General features: G+C 40.0%; 1 protein-coding gene across 3 annotated transcripts; it reads right to left on the bottom strand.

The window, feature by feature from the left end:
- Nucleotides 1–301: 301 nt before the first annotated feature.
- Nucleotides 302–27,913, bottom strand: nup214 (nucleoporin 214). 3 transcript variants are annotated; one of them, XM_054612450.1, is made up of 36 exons: nucleotides 27,684–27,913; nucleotides 26,656–26,851; nucleotides 26,339–26,493; nucleotides 25,562–25,760; nucleotides 25,397–25,467; nucleotides 25,233–25,296; nucleotides 24,947–25,050; nucleotides 24,409–24,515; nucleotides 24,183–24,252; nucleotides 23,158–23,281; nucleotides 21,192–21,350; nucleotides 19,640–20,075; nucleotides 19,261–19,397; nucleotides 19,043–19,131; nucleotides 18,568–18,651; nucleotides 17,864–18,013; nucleotides 17,255–17,413; nucleotides 17,046–17,149; nucleotides 16,774–16,953; nucleotides 16,314–16,396; nucleotides 16,133–16,216; nucleotides 15,327–15,638; nucleotides 15,001–15,168; nucleotides 14,491–14,602; nucleotides 12,497–12,560; nucleotides 11,555–11,624; nucleotides 11,030–11,114; nucleotides 10,747–10,799; nucleotides 9,064–10,596; nucleotides 8,055–8,122; nucleotides 7,737–7,950; nucleotides 6,935–7,087; nucleotides 4,678–4,849; nucleotides 3,290–3,435; nucleotides 2,502–2,535; nucleotides 302–1,137 (listed from the first exon to the last, which is right to left on the bottom strand). In XM_054612450.1, the coding sequence occupies exons 1-36, from the start codon at nucleotides 27,723–27,725 to the stop codon at nucleotides 1,101–1,103; spliced, it is 6,018 nt and encodes a 2,005-aa protein (XP_054468425.1). In that variant the 5' UTR covers nucleotides 27,726–27,913; the 3' UTR covers nucleotides 302–1,100. The 3 variants fall into 3 exon arrangements, with proteins under 3 accessions (XP_054468425.1, XP_054468424.1, XP_054468423.1); XM_054612449.1 differs by having other exon boundaries at nucleotides 16,133–16,219; XM_054612448.1 differs by having other exon boundaries at nucleotides 9,058–10,596; nucleotides 16,133–16,219.

Below are 27,913 nucleotides of genomic sequence, written 5' to 3' on the forward strand. Positions count from 1 at the left end.
CCATGCGCTGTTTTTTTAACTGTGATGCTGTGAAATGCAAGATGTTTTGCTCAATATTAAACTCTATAAAATGGTATAACACCAAAGTATCATCTCTTCAATTTGAAACATAATTTATCTTAGCAGCATGCTGAAGGCTTAAGATCATTAAACACTTTACTGATATTGCTTCTAAGAATGTAAAGAGACACTACGTTAGACCCTAGTGTTTGTTTTTGTTTCATTATTAGTAGAGATTAAACATAATAAATGAGCGATTCAAATGACTGCATTAAGAAATACAATATTGAATAGACAAATATTTTGAGAAATTTCATTTATTTCTACCAGTTCATTTAAAAATATATCAAGCGGGGATTTACTGGAAAAATCATCTGAAAAGGAATATATAACTTTTTTTCACCCCTGACCACAATCCTTTGTATCACATTTTAGCATGTTGGGCTTGTTTAATTTCAGTCAATTCTACATTGGTACAGGCCACATGTATTTACAACTGTACTGACAGATACGACTGGACTGAATTTGAGTTTGTATAGCCATGCAAATGATACAAGTACCCATCATTCAATGAAAGACTGAACTGTTCCGTCATTTTCTATGCTTAAAAGTGCAAAAACAAAAACTCACAAATGCTGGACACAAAATGAACTAGAAAACAAAATCGCCCTGCAGTATGAATGTTATGACAAGTCTGTAAACTCCATCAATGTGTAACAACATACTTCATTGTCCATAGAAGGTCCTGGACCTGTTTACAAAAAAATGATTTTGAGTTTTCTAGGATTTTCAAAAACCTGTTTTTCCATGTTCAATACTTGCTTCTCCTGTGTCCTAGGAAAAAACTAGGATCAGGCATAAACTTCCCAAATAATTAAATGTATGTTAATGTGATTGCAACTGAAATCTGGTTAAAAAACGTTTTCTAGAATATACAAAACTTTTCTAAAAAGAGAAAATGCATGTATATCTTCTAATTCACTTTTCTTTATTTAGCCCAAATGCAACACAATCTTGGCCCTATTCCCTTCACCCATTACATGGCACGGAGAGCTTGATTGCAGAAAGCACTGTAGCAGTGACGTGGAGGTTTAATAAAACTAGCTTCTCCAACTGGCAAATGTTTGTGGACTTGATCTGGAAGAAGAAACGACAGACAAAGAAGAGAGGGAGAGATCACTGAGAGGAGTTTCAATGCTTTAAAGGGCACCAGTTGTAGAATTATTATTAGATTTATACCAGGCTATGTACAATTTTCCATTTGAAGTTATGGTGCTGTTATTAACATATTGCATATTGGATTTAAATATTTCTGTCAGCAGGAGACGGCTTCAATAAAGTTTTGCAAAAACAAGACAGGTATTCTAAGTGATGCTGAGGAGCTTTATGTTGTTTTGTTTGTGTTTTAAGCAGGACTAAAACAGGAACTTGTTAATTTCAGGGGTAAAAAAGGAAAAACAAACAAGCAGCAGAGCTTTACAGCTTCATATTAAATATAAAAACAGACACACATGAATGTCTTGTGTAATATATCAAATATCACTGAAACTGAAATAGCAATATGATTTTGTTTTTTCATTTAGACCAGCACTCAGTACGTTAAACATGATGGATTTAGGATGGTTTGGTGATTTCTGTTTATTTGTTATCTATTTTGATGTTTTGTCTTTAGGGTGTTAAATTGTGGTACAATTCATAAATATATAGTTTCAGTCAAAAGGATAGAGGCTTGTCTTTCATATTAACTAAAGAAGAAAAAAAAAGAATCCAATGAATGAGTAGAGTTAAGCAAAGAAGCATTGAGATGAATGTACTATACAGGAAAGTCACAAAAGAACAACTAAAAAAGAGGGAGAGAAGGATTATTAACAGCATGTGAACGTGTCCAATAGGCTAAGCCTCGTCTTGAAAACACTCCTGCACACTTCAGAGTGCATTTCACTGGAACACACCCCCGGGAACTCTGGCTGCCATGTGACACACAGCCGCAAATGGAAGGAGAAGCAGCATAAGAGAAGGAGATGTAGGAAGTGGGATTGAAGGATGAGAGACCGAAAAAGGAGAAGCAGTAGGATTGGAACTAAATTATAATCACAAGGGGGCAAATTAGTAAGGAAGTGCTAGGAGAGTATTTAATCACACACTCATTTCAGGAGCATCGACTTTCCCTGTGGGGTCAGACTGATGTATATATAGTATGAGTGGCATTGTATTGTACATTTTAGTGTATAATCTATTGGACCACATTTTTAAGCAAGATTTATTGTACCACTGATTTTACAGTGAAATAGCAATAAAGCTCTGTTTGAATCAAAATAAATAAAGAGAAGAGAAAAGGCAAAGAAAAGGAAATAGATGAGGTGGTATTAAATCTGAAGTTCAAACAACACCAGAGGCACAACACACTGCTGCCAGGGAGGAACGGCGAAATGTGGGTCTGTCCATTCATTGGTTCACACACGAAAAGACAAATTAAAATGAAACGTGTTGACCACACTTACTGGTTTGTAGACCCAAAGGTGTTTCCAGAGAATCCTACAAAAAAGGGGGAAAAAAGGGATTCATTGGGTGATTGTAGCATTATGACTTTTGAATTTGTGGCAAAAGATGAAAATTCACAATTATATTGCAATTCTCATTTCACTTTGCCACCCCGGGCTCAAGGATAGAGACAGGGAAGGCATTAAAAGATACATGGATGAAATTAGCAATTGGATGGTCTGATGAAAAATATGTATATGGTTAATAACAAAGCCATTAAAGGAGACGCTAATGTGACAAATGTGTAACAAGTTAAAGGAGAAAAGTCTGGAAAAAAACAATCACATAAAAATAAGTGGGAGAAAGAAGGCAAGAGAACTCAGAGACATGAATGTTTGTAGAGAACATAACTATTTCTATTGTATGATGATCATTTCCTGTTTTGAACAATAATAATCCTAATAATAATCTTGTGATTATTATTATTATTTAATTACTATTTTAATAATAAATTATGTACATCTGCATTTCAAAGCTTCCAAGAATTACCAAATAAAATGTTGTGCTCAGACATAAGATAAATCGCTTCATACTGGGTGGGCAATTACAATTGAGATTTGCACGGTTTGTATAAATTCATGGGATGAAAAATGCCTTGTTGACATTACTATTAATATTGTACTGATGAAGAATTGCATGCAGACTACACTTGAGCCACTGACTGTGCTGTTTACAATATTCAACTAAGTGCTGGTAAGCAAGAAGACATTTGAAGATGATGAGGGAAGAAAAGAAGTCGTGGTCTCACCTCCCGCCTGTGGCTGTTGTCCAAAGCCTGAGAAGCTGCTGGGCTGACTTCCAAACCCGGGGCCCTGTTGAGCCAGGCCCCCGAACGACGGAGCAGCCTGATTGGCTAGAGCACCAAAGGACGGGCCGCTGGGCGGTGAGGCAAACCTGGAAAAGGGAAAGCAGACACAGACGGCGTGAGGTTGTAGACAGTCACTAAAAAGGTACAACTTCTAAATTGAAAATAAATATCTGATACTGAGCGAGGCTGATGAGACAAAATTAGTGAAAATACTAAACCATGACTGAATGTCATTATACAGCCCTGCTTTCAAGCAGAAATGTATTTGCACAAAGATAATATAAGGGAGATAAGAAAGAGACACTAGTGTAATGCTACTGATTAAACATGCTGCAAGGCAGAAGGTTTCAGATGGTTTGTGTTTGTGTGCGTGTGCATGTGTGTGTGTGGATTGCGAGACGGGGGTTTAAGCAGTAATCCCACTCCCCTTGATTCCCAAGGGAGAGAATGTGGAGAATAAGCAAAACAGAGGGGGGAGAGAGAGAGAGAGAGAGAGAGAGAGAGAGAGAGAGAGAGAGAGAGAGAGAGAGAACAAGCCAGTTTAATCTGCAGGCAGCATGACCCTGGATTGAGATTATCTGAGGGGAATAATCTAGTCCTGCACAGTGCTCCAGAGTTTTGGGCTCAATGCCATGCACCCTTTAACAAAACACATGGATACGCTGGACACACAGTGCTGATAAAGCTGGAGAAATCAAGAAAAATATTTTGAGGGGTTGTAAGGAATTTCCAATTTAGCACGATTTTTCTGTCAAATTCAAAACTTCAATTTTAAATTTGGGTTTGGAAGAAAGAAATGTTGTGTGTGTGCGCTACAGTGTGAAAGCAGCCTCCCTCATTAAGTAGACAAGGTTTCAAATGGGCTTCTAAAATTTGCTCCATTTGGTTTATTTTAATCACTATATTGTTAATAGAGGGTTTAACAATGTGGTGAATGGTGCTCTTCAGTTGTTCTTCTGCGTGTTATGTGTTAGGCATGGCGCACTGAGAGAGAGAGAGAGAGAGAGAGAGAGAGAGAGAGAGAGAGAGAGAGAGAGAGAGAGAGAGAGAGAGAGAGAGAGAGAGAGAGAGAGAGAGAGAGAGAGAGAGAGAGAGAGAGAGAGAGAGCAGATGAGAGAAGTCCCCAAAAAGCTGCTCTACCATGCAAGCTAAACCGGCTGCTCTGCTCTGCTCCCACCTTCTCAATTCTCAGTCAACAGTTGGTTTAATGTTTTACACTAAAATATTGTCTCGGCCATATCTATGTAAACATTCCTTAAAAATTATTTTTTATAGTGAAACTTTATTTTTTTTGTTTAACATTTCACAGAGCTTATTCAGTTTCTTACCCATATCCGCCCATATTGGCAGCCTGTGTTCCCTCTCCAAACACTTTACCAGCTGAGGGAACCATGTTGTTGGTGAAGGAAGGGCTTGCGCCAAATGTTGCTCCAGCACCAAATGCTTGGGAACTACCAAAGGAAGGGGGACTCCCAAACACTGGAGCGCTGCCAAAGCCACCTGCAGGGGGGGGGGGGTAATAGATCAGTGCTCAAAAAGGTTTTGTAACAGAAACCAGCAGAATATATACAGGGAGTCACATGGTCATCAGCACTGTTTCTACAAAGGAAAAAAGGTCAGTGATGATGCTTTTTCTGTGGCCTTTGAAGCATGTATCTTATTTTGTTCACCTATGTCAAGGGTCTTTTTATTTTCATAGAAGGCTAAACACACATGCTTTGACTCCTGGGTAAATATATAAACTAATAACTACACATTCATTCCACATGTGGTGTAAACATGGGCTGACACCATAATGGTAATAACTGTACGGAAGTAAATACATATAAAAATGAGTATTGTTGGTAATCATATATCCGATGCAAGTAAATATTTTCCCCTGTTGTATCTCACAAAAATATGTCTGAACTTGGTGAAGTACAACAATGTGTCTTGTTGTGTACAGTACATTATTGTTGTGCAACAACACACTGTGACAACTCAAAGACAGGATGAATACTTCACACCAACTCAAAGCCACAGAGGTGGGAGTGGCAGGGGAGAAAGGGTGTACTGAAATTACAGCCTGGCTACCAGCATGCCCCAGTAAATAATTGATTGAGCTAATGTAACCAGATTACATTCCCTGTACGTAGGCCAGTGACAGGGCATTGGTGTGCTGAGTGGTACCAATATCCCAATAGAGCTAAGAAATAGCTTGGTTGGCGACCACAACGACCAGGATTTATTTATTTATTTTATAACCAAGAATTGAAAAAAAGACAGAAACTTAATTTAAATCCTGAAAAGCGAGGTATCTATTTGGGAGTGAATTCAGTAAATTTCCTTATGCTTAAACTCTATGGCTAACTTAAGTAGCAATTTAAATTGATCTACTAAAAAGTCTTGGTGCCTGGGCGTATAGTAGCATAGTGGGCAGTTAAGACAGGCCTTGAAATATCAAGATAGGCTAAATGTCCTTTTATATTTAAGGTTATTAAGGACAGAATCAGCAAAGTCATTTTAAAGCTGTGAGACCTAAACTCAAATGACTAACTTAACTGATACTGAGGAATGGAAAAGCACTAAAATGTACCCTTTTGTTTAACCCATAATATTGCAGCTCTATTGAATAGTGATGATTATTCACTATTACTTATATAAAATGATAGTTTTGAAATAATGTATCTTAAATAACTAACGTAAAGCGTTTGGGTATCAAATGTGCATATGCACTGTGACTTGTAGTGTTGATGGGTAACATTGCATCAGCAGTTTGATGGCAGGCAATGACTACTTCACTTTCTGCTCTGCTGGGGGGAGGAGATAAGAGCACTTGCTTTAGTTCAGGTGATAAAGGAGAAAGCAATGTCAAGAGTCAGCTGATGCAAGACGTCATTAACGCACAGATGCCAAGGATTGCTATTACAGCCTTCCCACTATCCCTGAACCTCACACATCACTGATGCAGAGCCCCCCCAAGTCAGACCCACAAAAATGTTAATCAAAGATCATCGAACATCTCTAGTACAATCCACATCAGGGGAATGCGTGTAAGCGTGGAATTATGAAATGATGTAATAACACCCCAGTTTACATTTGATAGTAATTTAGCTGTATTTAAGAAAATGAATCCCTACCCTAAGGATGTATGAACAGCACATAGAGTCTGGTCTGAAAATGTCAGCGTTTTAAATGCCCTGATAAAATGTTAACTGCAAAGTGCAAGCAAGCATCAACTTCATAGAGTGAATGAGAGTAGGTTGAGCCAACAAGGACTGAAGAATCAAAGTACTATTAGAATAAAAGGAATGTGGACAACACTGTACCTGCTTTGGAGAGCAAGGTAGTTCTCCAATCAGAGGGTCGGTGGTTCGATACCCAGGCTTCGGCAGTCAATGTGTCCTTGGGCAAGAGAAGGCTTGCCATCGGTGTGGACTGGATGTTGCATGAATGTTAGTTAGAGTCTGATGGTGGCACCTTGCATGGTAGTTATATCAGTGTGTGTGAATGGGTGAATGACATGTAATATACTACTGATTGTAAGTCGCTTTGGATAAAAGCGTCTGCTAAATGACTGTAATGTAATGTAATGTAACACTGTACCTGCTTTGGTGGGAGTAGAGAAGGAGCCAAATCCCTGAGCTGCAACGCTCCCTGCACCGGTGCTGAAGGTCCCGCTAGGTTTCTGCTCCCCAAAGGACGACTGTCCAAAACCGAAGGCCTTGGCACCGCTATTCCCAAACAGAGTGTTGGCACCTAGAGGAGATTAAAGTTTTGTTTATATATGTGTTATGAGCATGCAAAAAGGTCCTTTTACTCAAAGTGTATTCGTGGCAGTAATCTCAACAAAATATAATTAGAAGTCGACAAGTGTAATCGGTAAAACGTCATAAACTAACCTCCTCAATGCTGAGGAGGAATTGTAATTAGCTTTAAACTCATATCTCATATTAATGGACATACTTTATCACAAGCCCTGTCAAAAAAGGAGTCAAGAATCAATTGCATTATGAAGAAACAAAGGTTGAACATCCTGTAAACAATTTGATTTAGCCTTCTTTCTAAAAATCAGACATTTTAATAGTGCTTTTATCGATAAACGATTTGTGACAGTTGTCTGATAAGCCTCGAGCCATGCAGTAGGCGCCTATTAAAAAAAATCCAGAAGTGCACGACTAAGCACCACGAAAACTTGTCACAATGATGACATTTTGTGGTGTAGCTTCACCAGGGCAAGCATAAAGCACGCATTAGGCAGATAAAAGCATCTTTCAAGGACAGTAAAATGGGAAGTTGTTTCTGATTCAGTTTCTATTTAGATTTAAGTATAATAGAGCTGACACACTCACTCAACAATATGTGAATTAGCAATTTAACCCATTTTGTACAGATTGCTTTAGCGTACCTGTCTGAGCAGGCTGTCCAAACCCTCCGGTGGGGGCATTGGTGCCGAATGGGTTCTTGTTGGCAGCGTCTTCGCTCGGTTTGCCTCCAAGGCCGGTGAAGAACCCTCCACCGGCAGTTGAGCCAGCTGGATTGGCTGGATTTGAGCCAAACAGAGTCCCACCAGATGATGGCTGCTGCTGCTGCTGCTGCTGCTGCTGCTGCTGCTGCTGCTGGGAGAGAAATGTTAGTTCAATAATGTTCCCAGAAGAATGAAATTGGTTGGTTGCTTTATCATTCATCAAAAAAAAACAATAAAAAAAAAATCAGTGGGTTATACCTGTCCAAATACACTGCCGCTGCTAGCTTGTTGGCCGAACGCAGGGGCGGCAGAAGTGCAGCCGAAAGCTGTAATAAGAAGGAAAAGAAAATAGAGTCAAGACCGAGACATCATCAGCGCTACGAGACGTCAGGAAGCCGATGACGCCATAGAAATGTTCGAGTAGCCACTACACATATTCATTTTCTTCCCCCCAAATCATATAACAGAATATGTTAACTCTTGAAACTCAGAGCTCCATTTGTAGAGACAGGAGCGGCTGCGTCTCACTGCTGAGCTGACACATTAACATCAGCTGTCCACAGAGACACAGACATTCCCATATTATGTTCTTTGGGAATGCGAAAACTTCCCTCATGCCACCCTCTTTACTCAGACTATCACACCGCCCCAAATTCCGAGAACCTTTTATAAGAAATGCCTTTGAAAGCCTGGAGGTGCCATTTTCCTAATTTATTAATAGTCACAGGATCCCAATATCATTTTGAGTCTGATATTGTGTTGAGGTGAAATAATGTAATGACCTGAGACAGTCAGGTTCAGAGAAGCATTAGCGACATTGAAACTATAATTTGCTCATGCCATAGAATACAAGACAAAAATGAAAATCACATGACAAAAAAGATTTTAACACGAGCCTTAATAACATTTGTGATAAGGGCTCATATTAGTATAGTATAAGCTTAGAAACCTCATACATGCTTATTCTACAAATTTAGTAACTACAGCTATTTGTTCAATGTATCGATACATATACAACATTTAAGTAAATATAAATATTAGATTACACTTCGTATTGGCAGACACCCAAACGTTAGAGACCCCATAAATAAAGTTAATCAGGAGTCTGGACATCTCTAACCTTTCCAAAACTATTGCTTTTATAGCTAGACTACTATTGCATCCCACTGATTTTTTACACAGCAGAAAGAAATAAAACTGTTGGCCACAACTTCCTACCGTATTTTATCAATGAGCGTTAAGAAATCAAGTGCAGACTCACACTCACCTGAGGGCTGTCCAAAGCTGAATCCTGTAGAGGAGGATGTGGTGGTGTTGCTCCCAAACACAGACCCTTGCCCAAATCCTGAGCTCTGGCCAAATGCTGGTGCTGTGTTTTGTCCAAACAGCCCTGAGCCAGTGCTGCTGGCAGTGTTGGCACTGCTTGTGCCAAAGGAGAAGGAACTGGCATTGGTAGCAGTAGCAGCACCAAAAACACTTCCGCCAGTAGTCGCACCGTTGGAACTTGCTCCAAAGGCTGACTGGCCAAAAGAAAAGCCACTGGGTGTTTCGGTGTTACTGGCAGGCTGACCAAAGCCACTCACCTGGCCAAACACAGATTTGCCAAAACCAGTTCCAGGTGATGCACCAAAGCCAGTTGAGCCAAAACCTGTGGATGCCGGGGCTACTGGGGCTGCTGGGGCTGCGGGGACAGAGGGGGCTGAAGAAGCTGGAGGAGCAACAGGTTGTGCAAACATAGAGCTTCCATCTGTGGTTGTTGTACTGCTAACAACAGTAAGGGTGGGAGTGATGGCTGCGGCGGAAACTGTGCTGATAACTGGTAGAATACCAAGGGAGCTGCTGTCTGTTGTTGCAGGAGTAGGTTGAGTAAAAATGGATCCTGGTTTGTCAGAACTGGGCACCTGGAATGTTGTTGGAGCTACCTGGGAGACAGGTGCTACAGCAGGGGTGGAAGCAGCTGAAGTGGGCACAGGATCAATGGTGATGGTGCTGTCTGGGGTGGCGTCTATTGTGAGAGCCGCACTGGCTGGTGCTGGAGCGGTTGCTTCAGTTGGTGCAGTGGTGGACGAGGGGAAGTCTGCGGTAGGGGCAGTTGTGGCCAGAGGAGGTGTGGGTGTTGGTGCTGCAACTGCTGCGGTTTCTGTCGCGGCTGCAGCCGCTGGAGGCTCAGATACTACAAGGGGACTGGCGCTTTCTACAGGTGGTGCGGTAGCAGGTTCTTTTTCAGGGGGTGGTGTTGGTTCTGAAGGTTGTGGGGACACTTTTAGTTCCTCTGAGGGGTCTGGAGAAGCAGCTAGGAGACTACCGAAAGACGTAGGTGAAGCTGAGGCAAAAGAGCTGGACTGGGGCACAGAGAAGGCCTGCTTGGGGGTCGGTTCAGGAGGCTTGAACAAACTCCCTGACGCTGCTCCTGTAGCATCTTCTGCAGACTTTTGGGTGCTTGAAGCAAAGCTAAACTGTGCTGCTCCCTTGCCTATACCAAGTCCAGCTTCCCCAAAGCTAAATGAGCCAGTAGCAGGTTTGGTGGCTGAGTCTTTAGCCTCTTCTCCGTGGCCCACACGTAGCCCAGAGAAACTGCCCAGAGTCTCTCCACCAATGGTCTTAAGCGGCTGTGGATCTATCCTGAGGACAGAGGCAGTAGAGGCAGATTTGTCCCCTGATGTGTTTGGAGGCTGGGTGGGAGCCCCTGTGCCAAGAGCAGGGGAAGGGGATTTGGGGGTGAGGCCGAATGGCTCTTCTCCAGTCTGGCCAAACATCATCTTGCCATTTGCAGCAAAGGAGAATTTATTCCCATCTTTTGCTAGAGAGAGGCATATAAGACAATGATGAGTGCATATACATTTGACATCATCAAGGGGCCGATCACACTTAAGACGCATAGCTGGAAAAAAGCCTCTCGGTGTGATCTGCCCCTAAAAATATCTGATAGCAAGTTGCTGTAGTATATTACCTTGTGACATTCCAGCTCCCTGACTAACAGAAGCAAAACTGAAGCCTGAAGGCCTGCAAGAGACAATTTAGGTTACAATGAACCAACAGTGAGAGCATCTTTAGCTTCTGTAATACCACACATTTCCTAGTGAAACAGAATATGTGGGCAGGGTATCATTTTAAGAGGCATTTGGTAAAATTGCTGCAGTATCTGGAGAATCACAACATAGAGGAGCTGTCAGTGTTCACTTGCACATTCTTTATATTTCAGAATGCTTCTTTAAGTTTCATAATTGACTCACCCTGATGCAAAGGGGAAACTTTTGCTGGTGCTTTGCTCTGCTGAGAAAGCAGGAGCCACTGAAACATCTGTTTTGGGCGATTGACCTGAAAGACACAGAAGTTTATTGGCTGATATCAGGAAGAATTGTCAACTCATTACACTCTGTTTCCATCTTCAGTCTGACATTATCTCCACTCTAATAAATTTCCAATCACTAGAGACCCACTAAGTCGACTGGCACTTCCGTCGTTTCATGTAAGGATGCCAGGCAAATCTATAGACTCGAACTCAGTGGAGTGGGCGGGTTAAAAAGGTCAGGACCCAGGTAAAGAAGTTCATGAAATCAATCAAAATCTAACATATTAGGTGTCACCATGCAAAAAATAAAAAAAGACAAGATTTTGCACTACTATAGTCAAGAATAGTAAGCAATGTTATTGATTTCAATTTAGTTTTATTGCGTAACCAAATCTGAAAAAAAAAAACCCAAAAGAAAACAGGTTAGAGGAAACTATGCATTCACCTATGTCTAACCAGTGCTTACCAAACAAGAAGCCTGATTGTGGGGTGGTTGTGCTTTCAGCGGACATCTTCTGGATACCTTGGGTAGGATTCTGTGCAGACAGTTTTTAAAAAGGCATTGGCAAATAAAGGTTACCGGTAATTCTGTAAAGCATCGATACAGACAAACAGTTTATCCATTGTGTAGGATAAAAAAAATCATTGTGCAAGTTCCTTTGAAAACACTGCTATATCTGCTGCTATCGCAAGGCAGATGTAGAGAAAAAGCAGGTTTTTATGCACACACACATGGCTGGAGATCACCATGTTCTGGGTCATTCCCATTAACTTGAACCGTGATGAAGATGTGTGCGAGGAGTTCCCATGTCACCAAACTGCAATTTGTAACATCAACATGAGAGGGAGCTGGGGCATTTCTCACCCATGTACTTAATGGTCTGTGTTCGCATATAAAACTGTCAGCAATCTGCGAACTCTCCCAAGTTGAACAATCTTTAAATGTGCAGGGAGAGAGATACTAATACTGAATGTGCTTGATTTTAAGTATTTAAATAACAGCATGTACATGGATTTAAAAAAAAAAAATAAAAAAATACATTGAAGACATTTATGTGTGGCTGTATCAAACAGAAATCCCAACCGCTACACGTGGTCAAGTCAATATGTTCATATTCTTTTAATCAATTAAATTTTGACAATCAGATTGTGTGCTTTTATTCCAACATATGTGGTAGATTTGGGTGATAAGGGAAAAAAAGGTATACCCTAATATAATTTCATGTTTCAATGTTTGATCAATTCCGTAAACATGTTCCGTAAATTTGACTTGTGAGCAATTGAAGATATATTTTACAGATCTGAGGATAATGTGTCACTTAAATGATAGTTATATAGCCGTGTGGGTGTACAAACCCCCTCCCCACCCCAAACAGCTTGGGGAGGGATGGATAGATTTAGTACTCACTCGTTTGGCCTGGTTGGAAGAAACTGTTGTAAAGACCGGAGCTGCTGGATCTGGTATTGATGAGCTGGGAAAGAGAGCAGAACAAATAGTGGAGAGAGTGTTAAGCGTTTTGTTTTTTTAAAATTCCATCCAGGTGGAACAAATACAACTCGCACCTTAAAAATTTAGTGAGATGAGGTATTCATGTTTAAATGAGGTATCCACAACCCAAAACCTGGTCTCTGCTACCAAGTTTTTCCTTTGTGTAGGATTGGTCAAAAATGTAATATTGCAGTTTATCATCTCTCTATATAATCATATTGTGGGACAATTGTCAAACCGATTCCTTAGCTCAAAGTCTAAATTAATGGTAGTTTAAATTTTAACCAAATCTTCAACAATGTGGATTTTGAAATTCTTGGGAGCTTCCATTTTTTGAATTTTTTTATATTTTGTTCTGGTAAAACAAAATATATCGAGCTAGGAATCGTTTGAAGAAATGTCTAAACCATTACACTACTGCGAGAACAAAAGAGCATGTTGGAATCAGGGAAAAGCCCACATTCATAATCATCTTACTCTTACAATGCCTTGCTTTGCTTGTTTGTTAATGTGTGCAGGCTTTATTTGGGAAAAGCCGCAAGCATGGATGGCCTGCCGAAATATCAAGCACAAAAGTGGAGCACAGCCCAGTGAGGCAGAAAGAGTAAGGTGCAGGAGACTGGAAGAGGCAAGGCAAGAGTGTGTGAGTCATGCAGTGAATAAAAGAGTCAAATAAAAGACATGAAGAAATGAAAGGATAATGGCATTTAAAGAGACAATAAGAAAGAGTGCATAGAGTTCAGTCTAAGTATTCACACTGTTTTGTTTTGGCTCCATTCTACAGCATACTGTTTTTGTAAACATACTGTTTTATATAACATCATAATCACTATTTTGTTTGAAATCCAGTGTGCTGGAGTAGAGCCATGACATAAAAATAAAGATAACCGTTATAATATTTAATGGGCTGAATTGTATTTAGCAAAGACAGGACAATATATTAGAATAAGGGAGGTTAATAAAACAGAGGGAAATGGAAACAGATTTTTTAACTGAACATTAAAAAGGTAAGACTAAAGACAAAGTGATATGTATATATATATATATATATATATATATATATATATATATATATGGAAGAGATGAAACACTCGAGGAAACAAGCTAGAATGCAAAGGCTGCTGGCCTGTGTCTGTTGTGAGCATCAGCTAAGATTAGGTGGAGTCAGTGACCTGATAAATCTATGCCGGGGAGACACATTCAAAACAAACACCATACCCCTCGAGGACTCATAGTGACAGACTATCTACTCACTGGATCAGAAATAGATACAGGCATGATATAACGCCATAAATATTAGATAACATGTTTAATATTAGAGGAAACACATAGTTATGACAGATAAAATAGATTAAATAGATTACTTTATTAAACTCAATTAAAAATGGTTTCAAATTAGAAATTAAAACCTAATTAAATTGCATGAAAACCAGTTAGGACATGTATAGACTGGAACTTTGGAATAATTTTGTAAGAACCAAACCACACAACTGAAAGATACAACATACAACGATTCAGGGGAAAAACAGCTAAAACGTGTCATCAGTAAGTGAGAAACTACAAATATTGTGTTATTGATTAGAGTTATTCTGTAAAATAAGACAATTAAATAGTAGTGTCTGTTTTGTTCATATCATTGTAACTGTATCATAAGAGCCATATCCAGACTTTCAGCATACAACACAGAACTTCGGACATATTCCTGACTTTAACTGCCTGAAACTCATAAAAGTGGTTGTCACATTACTTTTGGTCTTGACCCTATTTTTTCCCAAAATGTGAAAAATCTCTCACTTATCCTAAACTTAACCATTCGAGGACAATGCCTAACCCAAACTTAACACATATAACTGTCATTTACTTAAGGAAATGTCAAGACAGTAAGAGATCTATATAATGTTTTTTATTTTTACCTGATGATATTGGAAACCGGCATAGGAGGCCCTTTGTCCTTAAACTCCAGGACATTGACCACCTGAGGAACCGTCTTCAAAGCGGACTCTGTCAAGGAAGAACTGACCACAGCTGGAAAGCACAGAAATGCATATGTGAGCAATCACACACATGTGTACATAAACACACAAACAATGTTTATTTAAAAAAAAGGAACATTCGAGGCAGGTGTATTTAAATGAATGTAATGTATCCATGGTGATTTAAGCCTGGTTTGAATTGTACTGAAACAGTTTAGTGTGTGATTCTAAGATATGATGGGACAAGCAATGTGCTTGGACATAAAGCTACCAGGTTCATATTATTTGATCTGGAAGTCTGTGTCTCCCCCTGGTGAATTAGAGTGGGCACAGCACTTCAATATTATACAAACAGATATTTAAATACACTGTTGCCCATAACAACCTAATACATCTTCCATTACCATTTAAAAATAAACAAATTAATAATCAAAAATCATGCTCTCCTACCTGGCTTCTGATTGGCCATCTGCCTGCGTAGAGCAGCATGGGCTGCAGCCTGCTGGGCAGGGTTGGTGACAGGGATGTTCCTCTCCGTTGGGGGGGCTCCATGTTTTACTGTCTTTGTGGCAAGAGCAGTGGATTCAGCCCCACTGAGGTTGATCTTATTTGTTGGAACTGAAATACCAATACAGTGAGCAACAGTTGAGAAAACAAAGCATGTCTCTTAGTGTTTGGCAGCTGCACTCTGTCTTACATGTGACATTTAAAAGCAGGCATCTCCTGGCTTTAAATGCCAAACAATCTTTAAACAATAGTTGGTGTGATTTACTCACTAGGGCTGGCAATAGGGCTGAGTCCAAAGCCGATACTCGGGACTGAGTGAATTTTTGTTAAAGGGGTGGACTGGATGGCCCCAAAGCCAGGCTGGATAGAGGGGGTCCTCACAACTGTAGGGTGGCGGGGGTTGGGCAATGCTGAGGGGAGGGAGAGGGGTTCTGGCTGTAGTTCATCTTCCTCTTCCTCCTCCTCCAGCTCCAAGTCAGCTGGGTGAGGCTCCAGGGACTGGGACAGGGAGGAGGTGGAGCTCACATCATCCAAGTCCTCGTAGTATTTAGGTGAAAGGAAGGCCGAGCGGGACAGGTTGGCTGGAAGAGAATAGATGGAGAACATTTAGTTAACCCATGACTGTGGTAGAGCTGCATTATGGTAATATAAAAAATAAAAAATCTGAATTTTTACAAGATATTTGCAGTTCTGATAAAACTACTTTGAACGCCTCCTCCTGACAATAATAGAGAGAGCTGGCTAAAGTTCCCTCCAGAAAATTATTAAATATCATTAACAGTTTGATGGTAGGTTAATTATTGACAACAAAGCCGCTCTATTTGAATCAAATGAATGTAGAATAGAGTTCACTGACGTAATGACCCTCTATTCTTTGTATATTAACTTAAATACAACATGCATTTGTTTAAATAACCTTTTTTGTTTGGCTGATATTGGAGTCCATTTAGAGAGCTAAACTACGCTTATAAACTTTCATGGAACGACAAATTTCAAAAGTCAGTAGATCAAATTTACACAACAAAAAATACTTTGTAACCCTTGTTAAAAATCAGTTTGTGCAGAATATGTGTACCTGGTGCAGTTGAGCGGACAGGAGGCATCTGTCCCTTTGAGAGGAAGTTACGCAGCTGGGACTGTTTCACTGGTGAGATTTTGACTGCTGGAGAAAAATGTATATGTAGTATATGTTAAAATTAAGAAATTTGATATTCTTCATTATTTTTTAAATAAAAAAAATACATAAAGATTCATACCTGGGGGTTTGGTTTTGAGCGGGGCGGTGTCCAGCCTGGCTTTCATGAGTGCATCCCTTAAACTCTCAAGCTCGCTTTCCAAACTGTCATAAAAACACAGATACAAGTTGTTTAAATGGGGAAAAACAAAACCTTTTCTAAGAGCTGTTTGCAGTGTACCGATGCAGATAATTAAAAATTTATGTTAATGTCCCATTCCACACTGAAGGAAATAAGTGCAATCTTTGTTATTCTTGGAAAATGGTGATTCTTTTGCTAGCTATTACGCCATACTATTATAAAACAAGTTGAAATTATTTAGCTTGAATTATCTCCAAAAATTTTAAGTCAAGTTTAACTTCAAATATGAATGATCTTATTCTCAAACCTACTCCAGAGTCTCCTCTCTCACAACAAACCTAAAATCTACCAAGATTTTCTAATTCTTCCGTCTCTACTACTGTTCTTTGTCAGCTCCTACCCAGCAGTTGTTTCAGCAGCAGTGCTGCGGTTTATAGTTGGAGTGGTGGTCTTGTTGTAGAGGCGCAGCGAGGTGAGTTGCTTAATCAACTGGTCCAATCTGTTCTTCTGTTGGTTGATAATGTACAGGTTGTTGGCCAGTGTGGTGAACAGACCTTCACGCCCTGGTACGGCCATGTGTCTGTGAAGAAGATCATTATTTCATAACCAATGATACTTAACACCCAAGCTTTTCAGTATCAAACACTTCAATAGCAGGTCTTTTGTGCTTACTTTTGCTTTTTCTTCTTCTCAAGGTGTTTCTCCCATTCCACATCCAACACGTCATTGACATCTTCCACAGCAAACGTAACATACTGGTACAGCCTGCGAATCTCCTAAATAAGGAAAAGAAATCTATATAATAGACAAAAATGCTAGGGGTGTGTAGGGGATTCATTTAAAGGCTTAAGGAAATGCATCCTTTTATTCAAACATCTCACCTTGAGGTGTTCCTCGCTGCGAGGGTCCAGAGGTTTTTTGTACAGCAGCTGTCTGTAGTTTCTGTCTCTGCTCAGCTCACTCTGAGCCTTGGCTTCTTCGGCCCCAGCAAAGCCCTCCAGTAAGGTGGTCTTCAGTGTACCAATGTCCCCATGCAGAGACTGTGAATCAGAAAATAATAACCTTAATTCAACAAGGAGACACTAGGTATTAAACTAATATGTCTCTGCTTTTGTCAATATACACTTGAATGTAAAATTAAGTGCTGAAAAAGTATTTTTGGTGTATTTTTAAACAACAAAAGTTAAAAAGGGAGAGGAGAAGAAATACACATATGTTGCTTTCAAAAAATATTGTTGATGCACTAGACAAAATAATAATACCCAAATATTGAAATGTTATGCATCGTCTCCCCAGCCACAAGGGGGGGATGATTGTACACATGCTGGTGTTTTTGTTTATCGTAACACAGCAAATGAATGACAGCGACTGTAAGACCGTTGCATTCTGAGTCGGAGGTAGTTGTTGGGTATAGAATTTAGCTGGTGAGTGTGATTTAGCCAACAAGGATTTTATCTGAGTACATTTTGTTTTTCTAACCATGGTCTCACCTCTGTTGTTTCCTTAATTTCCAGAGTGAAAATATGGAGGTCCTCTGACTCCTTCCTCAACTCCTTCATCTCCTCATTGGTGCCGACCTTGAAGTCGGCTCTCGCGCTTCGTGCCTTAAGATCATCCAACTCCTTCTGGAAGTGTGCAATCTGATCACGAGTCAAAGACATGTTTGGTTACGAAACAAACTGAAGCATATCATGCTGTAACAGAACTTAAAAAACTAAACTTTTTTTAGGAGGCTAACTAATATATCTAACTTAACTGTCAATGCTTTGTAAATGTAAGCATGACTTTGCTTTATGTGTGTTTCAGAGTTGTAGTGTTTATGCAGTTAATAGTGAGCAGGAAATAATTAAGCTAACCTAACCAATGTTATTGAGTCTTATGTCATTAGAATAATGCTTTATAACCTGGGGTATATTGTGCTGTTTGTGAACCAGTCTACCCAGTTTACATCATTATAAAATTGGGCCAGATATGTCGACCGATCTATTCAACTCAACTACAATCTCAACGGGTTATATATTAAGAAAACAAGCAAACATCTGTTGTGTAATTTTAGCGCTAGCCAGCTAACATAGTTCAGTTATCTTACAATATGTAGCTAGCTTTATGCTAGTATTTTTTCCCCATATGCAAGTATTTGTGTGTGAATAAGTGGTTCATGGTACTCTAGCGTGTACTGAATGATATGTCTCACCTCCTCCAATATTCCAGCCATAATGGGATCAGAGTCTTTCTTTTGCTGTAGCTGCTTCTCCAGGGCCTTCACACTAACAGCTGCCTGCATTGTGAAGTAATAAAGTCATTAACATCTACACTTAAGTCAGTGGGAAACACACACCAACATATAACCTAGACACATTATTGAAATGGTTTCAAGTCTCATTTTCCGCACTATTGATACACTTGTACAAGCGACACACACACACACACACACACACACACACACACACACACACACACACACACACACACACACACACACACACACACACACACACACACACACACACACACACACACACACACACACACACACACACACACACACTTCGGTAGATATATTTATCTTTTGACAATTTTTTTTTTTTTTTAGCTAAATATCTACTACTAATAAAACAGGTCTAGTTAATGTATAAACAGAAAAATGCTTCATAATAAACAGAAAGGACCTGTGGAGTCTGGACACGGTTCTGGGCAGCAGGAACAGGTTTCTGGACGACTGTGGGCGGTGCGCTGGTTTGAACTGGACGAACTGGGGCTGAGACACAACCAACAACATTAGAATCAAAACCCAAGCCATGAACACTTAGGATTTAAAGAATTCTTTGATTAAATATCAAATCAGAATGACAAAGTAGAAAAGTAAAAGGTGCTGAGGCAGGCTTACTCATTACAGGAGGTGGCTTAGTGGCTGCGAGTGGAGGGGCGGTCAAACCACTGGAACTGGGAGCAACTGTTTTGGGCAGCGGGGAATTGAAGGAAAAAGACTGTGGGGATGGTGCTGGGGTCTCCAGGGCTGAAAACCTTTGGAAAGAGCAGACAGATTTTTCTAAGTCTTCGTATGTATGTATGTATGTATGTATGTATGTATGTATGTATGTATGTATGTATGTATGTATGTATGTATGTATGTATGTATGTATGTATGTATGTATGTATGTATGTATGTATGTATGTATGTATGCATGTATGTATGTATGTATGTATACAAACTGTAATGTCTCCATTTGAATACCATTATAAATGATGGGTCCAAAATCATTTACCTCTCATTTAGATTTAGTTTCACAGTTGATGGGGCTGCAGCAGCAATGCTCTGGGGTGTTGGAGCTGGAACTGGGGCTGCCACTGCAGATGGTTTGATCGGAGGGGTGAAAGAAAAGGCTGAGGCAGTGTCAGAGGCAGGTTTGGGGGCAAAGGAAAAGCCGAGGGAACCTGAGCCATAAGGTGGGGGCGCCCCCATGGAGAAAGGTGGAGGAGCAGAGGTGGCGCATGTAGTTGGGACCGAGAAAGTGAAGCCTGATGATGACGCCATGGATGTCACAGGAGCTGTGGGAGCCATGCTGAATGGGGCAGCAGATGAAGATGCAGCAGGGGCTGGAGGGGTAAAAGCATTTGCTGAAGCAAGACCAAGGTTTGGGAATGTTGCTAGGGTTGATGGGATGGAGGCAGCAATTCTGGGTGGCTGGGCTGCCAAAGAACCTGTGAAGAGAAAAGAAATTGGCTCTGATTTGATCTTATCACATGAGATCTACAAGTTGTGTCAACAAGCAGAGGTTGCAAATTCTACAAGTCACTGGATTAGCCTAAGAGATAAGAACAAGTGACAAAAACGTTTTCTACTTGCTTTCCACTCTCACCACCACTAAACTAAAACACAACTCAGATCTTTGTAGGCCCTGTTTTATGACGTAAAGTGCTACAAGACCTCCCAACTACATTGGTGTATTTGTAATTCATTTTAATTGTATGAAAGTAATGGTCCCAGCTAGGACCTAAGGCTCTTCACTACCCAGCCAGCAGCTGGCTGTCTGATGCCCGCTCGCAGGAAAAATATTGTTGCTGCCGTTTACGCTCCTTATGACGTTAATTAAAAAAATGCACTACAGGAACGTTTTTGTTTTATTTTGTTTGTCATGCGTTTGTTGTATTACAAATGGGCTACAACTAAATTTGGGCTGAAGTTGTGCATCCTTGTGTTGCATAATGAAAATAAATGATACTTGACCATAGCGATGTTCTAGATATAAAAATAACTCGGCATTTAGAGGAAAAATTCCAATGGGGAGATGCGGAGAGCTCACCTGCAGGCATTTGTGTGACAGCCCTGGAAAGTTGCCACAGACATATCTACGAGACAAATCTACTACGAAATTACAGAGCGCTTTCCCTGGCAGCGATAGGCTTAATCAGCAATTTGTGGCCTTGTTTAACAGGCCTTAATTTATATGTTAAAGTCCTGCACACCAGCTTTATGTTTAAGAACTAAACTGTAATGCAAAATTAAAGCCTTGTTCCTTGAAGACATGAAGATAAGCTTAATATATCTGGACAGGTGTTTGCTTGATTGACTGGTTTCTCAGGCTGTTAAACTGAGCAGTGATACCATCTCCACTTAAAAATGCACCTTTAGAAACAATAGGATGGCATGTTAGATGATAAACACACGTATTTCAACAGCCTCTGACTGACAAGACTGCATTAGATGATTATCTCTTACGGAAATGTACCACTGCAATGTGTGATCACGAAACATTGTGCAGCCCTCTAAACAACATTTTAGACTAAAACATCTATCGAGTCTCCGGCTCTCTTTACCTGGCTTGGGCAGTCTCTCCCCCTCCAAGGCGAGGGCAGTGGGAGCTGAGACCAGTTGCTTAACCCCAGGATTGAGGTTGAGCAGAGCGAACGGGCAGAGCAATCCCTCTGTGGAGAGCATCAGCATCGTGGGGGCTGGAGGCAAGGTCTTCTCATCAGCTTTGAGAGGGTGGAAAGATGGGATACAGAGATCAGACAGAGAAATAGTATAGTCTACATGATGTGCAGGAAAAAGACTCAACTCCCAGCACTGCACGGGGAAATATAAAATTCTTTAATCATGAAAGCCTTGACAGCAATAGAGCACACAGGCTGTGTGTTAGTGCCGAACCTGACCGTGGCTCATTCTGCCCCCCAGTGGTTAAAATAAGTACCCAGGGGTCAGTTCAAAAACGGCACACTGTAATTATGTGCAGAGACTACAGTCCTAAGATGCCTCGTTTGGTAAAACACAAACTCTTTCCTGCTCTTCACACCCACCAGCCAAAACCAACATTTAAATAATGACTGAGTGTTTCGCACTCCAATTTAAAGATGCATTAGTCAGAGTTGAAACAAGTCATTTGAGCTAGTGAGTCAAAAAGTACACTTTGTCCACTCTACAGCTGTTTCGTATCTAAAACTATTCCTCAAGTATGAGCCTTGACAGCAGTGGCTGCACCTCCTCAGTACATTTCAGTGTTTGATTAATTACCACTGACTCACCTCTCTGACTACTATCCTATACTTTACATATTCAGTATGCAAATACATATTTATGCAAACACAGAAAGTGCTTCCTGAAATGAAATGATCCAAAGTTATCCACAGAATAAGCACACAACGCAGAGAACAAAACTAAAATGTAGCATCTTATGTTCAGTTTATGTTTTATTTCAGTTATGAAACTATAGTTGAAAGGTAATGAGAAGCAAAACTGGTGACAGTGCGTGAACAGAAGGGAGAGGCACATGGTAAACCTCATCAGCATTCTGCAACAGGATTGTCTGGGCTTTGTTGTTTGTTGTGGTCCTCTAGCTTGCCTGAGCCATTTTAATGAGGGCATTTTTTTATTTTTTTAACCACAGATAACTTTTCTTTCTTTCCCTTCGCTTTCCCGATCAAAAGTCTCACGTCGGATAAAGGTTTTGATTAGACTATAATCTTGTAAAAATGTTGCTCCAATTGCAGGTTTTTTTTGTTGTTGGGGAGGGAGCTCTTGGCGTGAGCGGGGAGAGATGGGGCTAGACAGCAACAGCAGCTCTACGTGAGTGTCTGGCAGACTAAGCCATTTAAGATAAAACAGTGTACTGAGACGGTAGCTTATCTATATTCTTTACACACGGTGCAATACGGCACTGCAGTGGATGCTGTATGCACAAAGAACCCTGACGGATTTCAGCTTCATCTGATCATTAGGGGTAGTTTTGAAAATAAAATGTTTGGGAGCTTAAACAAAAGACACAAGGAATGCTGTTAAAAGACATAACACCAACTATCATGACATTAAAGTTAACTTTAATATGATAGGAAACTGATTATTGAATATGGCTACAAACAACTTAATACAAATAAATAATTAGTATGTAGGAATCTGAGAAGACAGACGAAAAAAAGCTGCAGTGCTTTGAAGTATTTAAGAAAAACAGTTAAATACATATCTTGAAATACTTCAAGCTTATGGAGTGGGCGGTATAGCTGGTAAAACTATAACATACAACACATAAAACTATTAGAATCACATTATAAAACTATTAGAATCACATTAGAATTTTTTATTTTTTTATTTTTTAAACAGACTTTACTGGGATGAAAAATTTGTGTTATTTGGCCAAAATAGGTCAATTTACAACCATCTCTGAGTGTCGGGTTTGCGGAAGAGAATGAAAGACAAATATTGGGGAAAGTGTAATCACATTGTGTAGATGTGAAAAAGCTGGTCAGACAAGACAAGAGAGGAAGTAAACAGAAAGCCAAGTTCACTTACTGATGTGGATCTCCTGCTGGCTGGTGTAGTCTATGGCTAAGCCAAGGGGCAGAGTGTCGTCATTTGTCTCTGTCACTGGAAGCTCAGCCCTACTCGCATCTTCCAGAATCCAGAGCTCCCAGATCTAAAAGGACAACGATAAGTCATGGTCATCACAGTCTATAGAGATTTGATGTGTTTTCATCACACCAGCAGTAAGTGTTAAAACTGTAAATTAAAGCTATTTGAAATGATCTAAATACAGTTTTTATGTTAGACAAGACTAGGATTCCATGTGATCATTTGTAGCTTTGAACAAGTCTAATTCTACACTGAAGACCCAAGATAACATTATTTGTTTTGTAGTGGAGACCTCATACAAAAAAAGTCAGTATTGCTGTCCTTGAGAGGGCTAGTGAAGCAATTGGCATTGGGTTTATTGAGTGTAGGTGGGGGAAGCTCTTCTAGCATAAATTATTTTAAAAGGGTTTTGAGTGAGAAGAACTTTTTAGAACAGTTATGCAACTCTCTTTGATACTTCTCATAATGGAGGGCTGAAGACTAACGTTTCACATTAGATGCACTGATGTGCTTAACCTTTCCATTTAGGTGCATCAAAATAACACATCTAAGGGCCTATTTCCACATAGCGCCTTGTGCTGGCAGAGGAGGAGCGCTTCCAAGACTTTCAACAAAAAAATGCTCAAAGCGCCTTTTTGCGATGCTTGTCTATCATACCACCATTGTATGACAGACTAGCATTGCCCTTTGCTTTGTAATATAATTGTAGGCTGCTATCTAAGTGTTTTTTCAGCATGAGCACCAAACTGAGGATTTAGATAAGATAAGATAAGATAAGATAATCCTTTATTAGTCCCGCAGCAGGGAAATTTGCAGGCTTCATGACACAAATGGTGTGAACCGTACACCGCTTCATGACACAAATGGAAATTCATCACACCTTTCATTTCTAGTTATAATCAAAACAGTGTGTCTTTTAAACTTGTTATTTCAATAAAATCTTCGTTTATCACTCAATTAGGTACCTTGTCCTCTTGTCTGGCAGCTATGACGCTGACTTCAATGGAAGCCGCTGATGCAGCAAACACAAGGTCCCTAGATGAAAAACATAGATGAAGCAAAACATTACACCAATCTAACATGACATTGAAATAAATCAAACTTAAGAGTTTGCACTGATAAACTACATAATTATCATGCTTTTGGGGGCCTCTTATACCATCCATGCCTGTAAATCGTGACCATTCTTACCAGTCCTCTACATGGCTAAGAAAGTAGTGGTGTTGTCGCTCAGTGCAGCTGCCGTACACCGTGTCACTAAAGTTCAGATACTTTGTCTCCACCCTTTCATCCTTCTTCTACAAAAAAAACAAACATAAACAAACCACACTTTAACACATTTGTTGAATGTACATTCACAAGATGGAACAACTGATGAAACATCTGTATGGTGGAAGCATATGGTGGAGCCGCAGTAGGAGCCTATATGTGCCTACAGAGCCACTACACAAGAATATGGCTACACCGCAAAGCATGTGGCCTTTAAAAGTTACAATATATAATCTGGCAAAGCGTCTAATGCTACATTTGTTTCTTCAACTAGATGTTGTGGCCATGTTGAGAAAATATCTTCAATCAAACACGAAACATTCATGTGAATTTCAAAAGAAATAAACTAGCCAAATGTATCTTCATTGCCCCTCTATTGAAAACTGGAGTGGTGAAACCTGACAATGATCCAAATGTGATGAGGTGAATTCAGTGGACTATGGATGTAGGGCGTACTCACAGGAAGGGAGATCAACACTAGCTCAGGAGGGGTCTCAAGGGACCCATCTGCAGCAGCATATACCACTGCAAACACAAAGGTTCTCAGCCACTGCACATCCAGAACTGTGAGAGACAACAGGGAAGAGAAGTATTAGCCACAGAAGGGACACATAAATGAAAGTAAAACTAATTAGATAACATGTATTATACTGGTTACAAAGGAGTGTCTGTCTTATATGCATTTCATAATCAAGCTCAGGAACACGGATGTTATTACATTTTTATTGGTACAGGACTCGTCTTACCTTTGACAGGTTGGTCAGAGGTGTAGAAGTGTGGACATTGGATAACTTTTTTCTCTTCCAGTGCCTTTTTAACAGAGGAGAACATATGTTAGCCATCGTATCAGTCATTGAATGATGGAGCGATAAGTGTATTATTTAAATGATGGTGAATTAGGTTCACTTACTGGTGTATATTGACTGAGTGTGGAATTCATTTTTCCTGCAGCAACTTGTTTTCCTTTTGGACTCCAGCAAACTGTGTGAAAAAAAAGGTACATTAACTAAAATTGAGCCACAACAGAGATATGGAGAACATGTGAACTCCACTATGAGCGCAGTCTGTCACTTACTACATGTGATGCCACTTGAAGCTGGAAGCTCAGCCTGCACTTTGACACTGTCAGTAACATCCAAAATCATCATACGGCCGTCTGACAGACAGACAGCCAACATGGATGCAAGTCCAGGATTCCACTTCAGGTCTTGCACTACAGTGCAAGGGGGTACTGCTGGCATCAATGATGAAAAAGGTAGCTTCTGTGGTCTTGCCTGGAAAAGTAACAAGAACATTTTTAAAAAATGAACATCAGGGAAAGAGAAGTAGCCACATTTAAACTGAAATGTGTGAACTTGGAAATTGAATTAATTGTCATGAAATTATTTCATAACCTATGCCCATCTACAGTAAAGGTTTACAAACTGTGTATTTCTAAAAGGTCAACATAAAAAGGTAGAATAATTATTTGGAGACATGACGGAGAATTTAATAAAAAATAACTGCTGAATGTCAGGGTTATTATATATTAGGAGCATCTGCGAGTCTGCTGCTGCTCATTAAGTATAGCTCTGAAAGAATAATGTCAGCTTAAAAAGCTTAAAATGTTCACCTAATATTTGTTAGAATATTATTTCCCTGTTAACGTTGTTCATTTCAGTAAGTCATCTGCATTAGACAAATATTTACTGGAGGATTGTGGTGATCCCGAGACCTGCGTGATGCACAACTAGCAAATCTTCAACCATCTTTTTATGTTTGTTAAGTAAAAAAAACTAATATAAAATCCTGAAATAAGCAACGCGCATTTCTAATACACTCGCACAAAAAGTACACTGACTAAAGTAGTCACCTTGTTCACGAAGGTGCGGACATCATAGAACGTGAGGGACAAACTCCCCCTGTCAGACATGCCACATACTGACAAAGTAAGTTCATCACAACTGAGCGCCAAGTGGTGCAGAGTCAGGTCCACAGTCACCTCGGCCAATGCTGCTATCCCCTCGACTGGAACAAAGGGGGAAATTTGATTGAATTGTGAGAAAGAGACATGAATAAAAAAACAATAAGAGGAAGATGTATTGTTGGTAACGATGAATAACATGACAATGTAGTGAAAACTAGATTAGCTGAATATTCAAATTCAAACCTGAACGGTCGTACGCATACCTATTTCGTTGGCATTGCCGTCAAACATATCAGCCGTCAGAATGTTTTGGGTTTGGTAAACTTTGAATGTTCTGTCGAGCCCGACAAAAGTTAAACCAAATTTGTTTGAGATGGTCAGCAGACTACTTCTTTCTCTTGGCAAATCTTCAGCAGGGTCGAAGACTCTGGCTTTCTTCATCTGACGAAACTGAAAATCCTGAAAAAGAAACACAAGTAGTGTGAAAGGTTTGTGGTGGTTAACATATATGGTTCCAGTGCAATACCTATACAATAGTTATAATAGTTTCTGTCTGTATATATAATATTTCAGTTACTGTGGATTCTTTACTGTTTTTTTTATTGCTCATTCATAATACTTATTTTTGATCTTGTTTTTTTTTACTATGTCTCTTGTTTGCACTATCCTCTATGCTGCTGTAATCCTGTAAATTTCCCAGCGGGACTAATAAAGGATTATCTTATTTTATCTTATTTTACCTGCAAAACTTAATCCAAACCATACCTCCCTCTAGGATGAAAAACAATAATATACAAAATAAAGTGTGTGACAGCTGCATTTCTTTAACTGTGACTAACATGAAGCCTAACATGAAGTATGTGGTTATTGTCAACTTGACTGGTTGGTGCACAACTAAAAAAAGGTAAAACTAAGTTAAGCAAATTCTTGAAAAATGAAAGTTAAAACCTTGTTTGAGGGCCAGAGTGCTGAGCAGTGACGTCACGTTAGCTAATGCTGCTAAACTGCGTTGCTAACATTTACAGCAATATGAACTAAACATGAAAAGTATTTTTTTTTAAAAAAGGTCTTAATCACTCACACACACATGTGGGAGACGGTTAATTCACATTATGTCACGTAAATATTAAAACTCTCAATGAGGATTAACGTTACGAGAAGTAGCTCATGTGCTAAGAGCTAGCCAACCAGCTAAGCTAGCCGGAACCATAGGAAATCAACCGACTCAGTGCTAACAAGCATTAGCTTCCACATGCTAACTTGTCAACACAACTTGTGGCTAACAGCGTACCTTCATCTCCCTCTCGGGGGGGGAGTCCGTGTCGTCGCTCATGGTGAGAGACGGAGGCCGGTCCTTCTCCTGGAGATCTGTTGTATTAGTTTATTCTTTCCTTGTTCTGTATGTGAGACAGTCTTTTGACCAACATCAGTCTGTCACAGCGCAGCCGAACGCACGCCGCCAGATTTTCGCCACAGAACGACGTCACAGCACGACGTCACAGCTACGCAGGATGACGAGTA

The sequence above is a fragment of the Anoplopoma fimbria genome, chromosome 14 (assembly GCF_027596085.1).
Source record: "Anoplopoma fimbria isolate UVic2021 breed Golden Eagle Sablefish chromosome 14, Afim_UVic_2022, whole genome shotgun sequence".
In the NCBI taxonomy this organism is placed as follows: Eukaryota; Metazoa; Chordata; class Actinopteri; order Perciformes; family Anoplopomatidae; genus Anoplopoma; species Anoplopoma fimbria.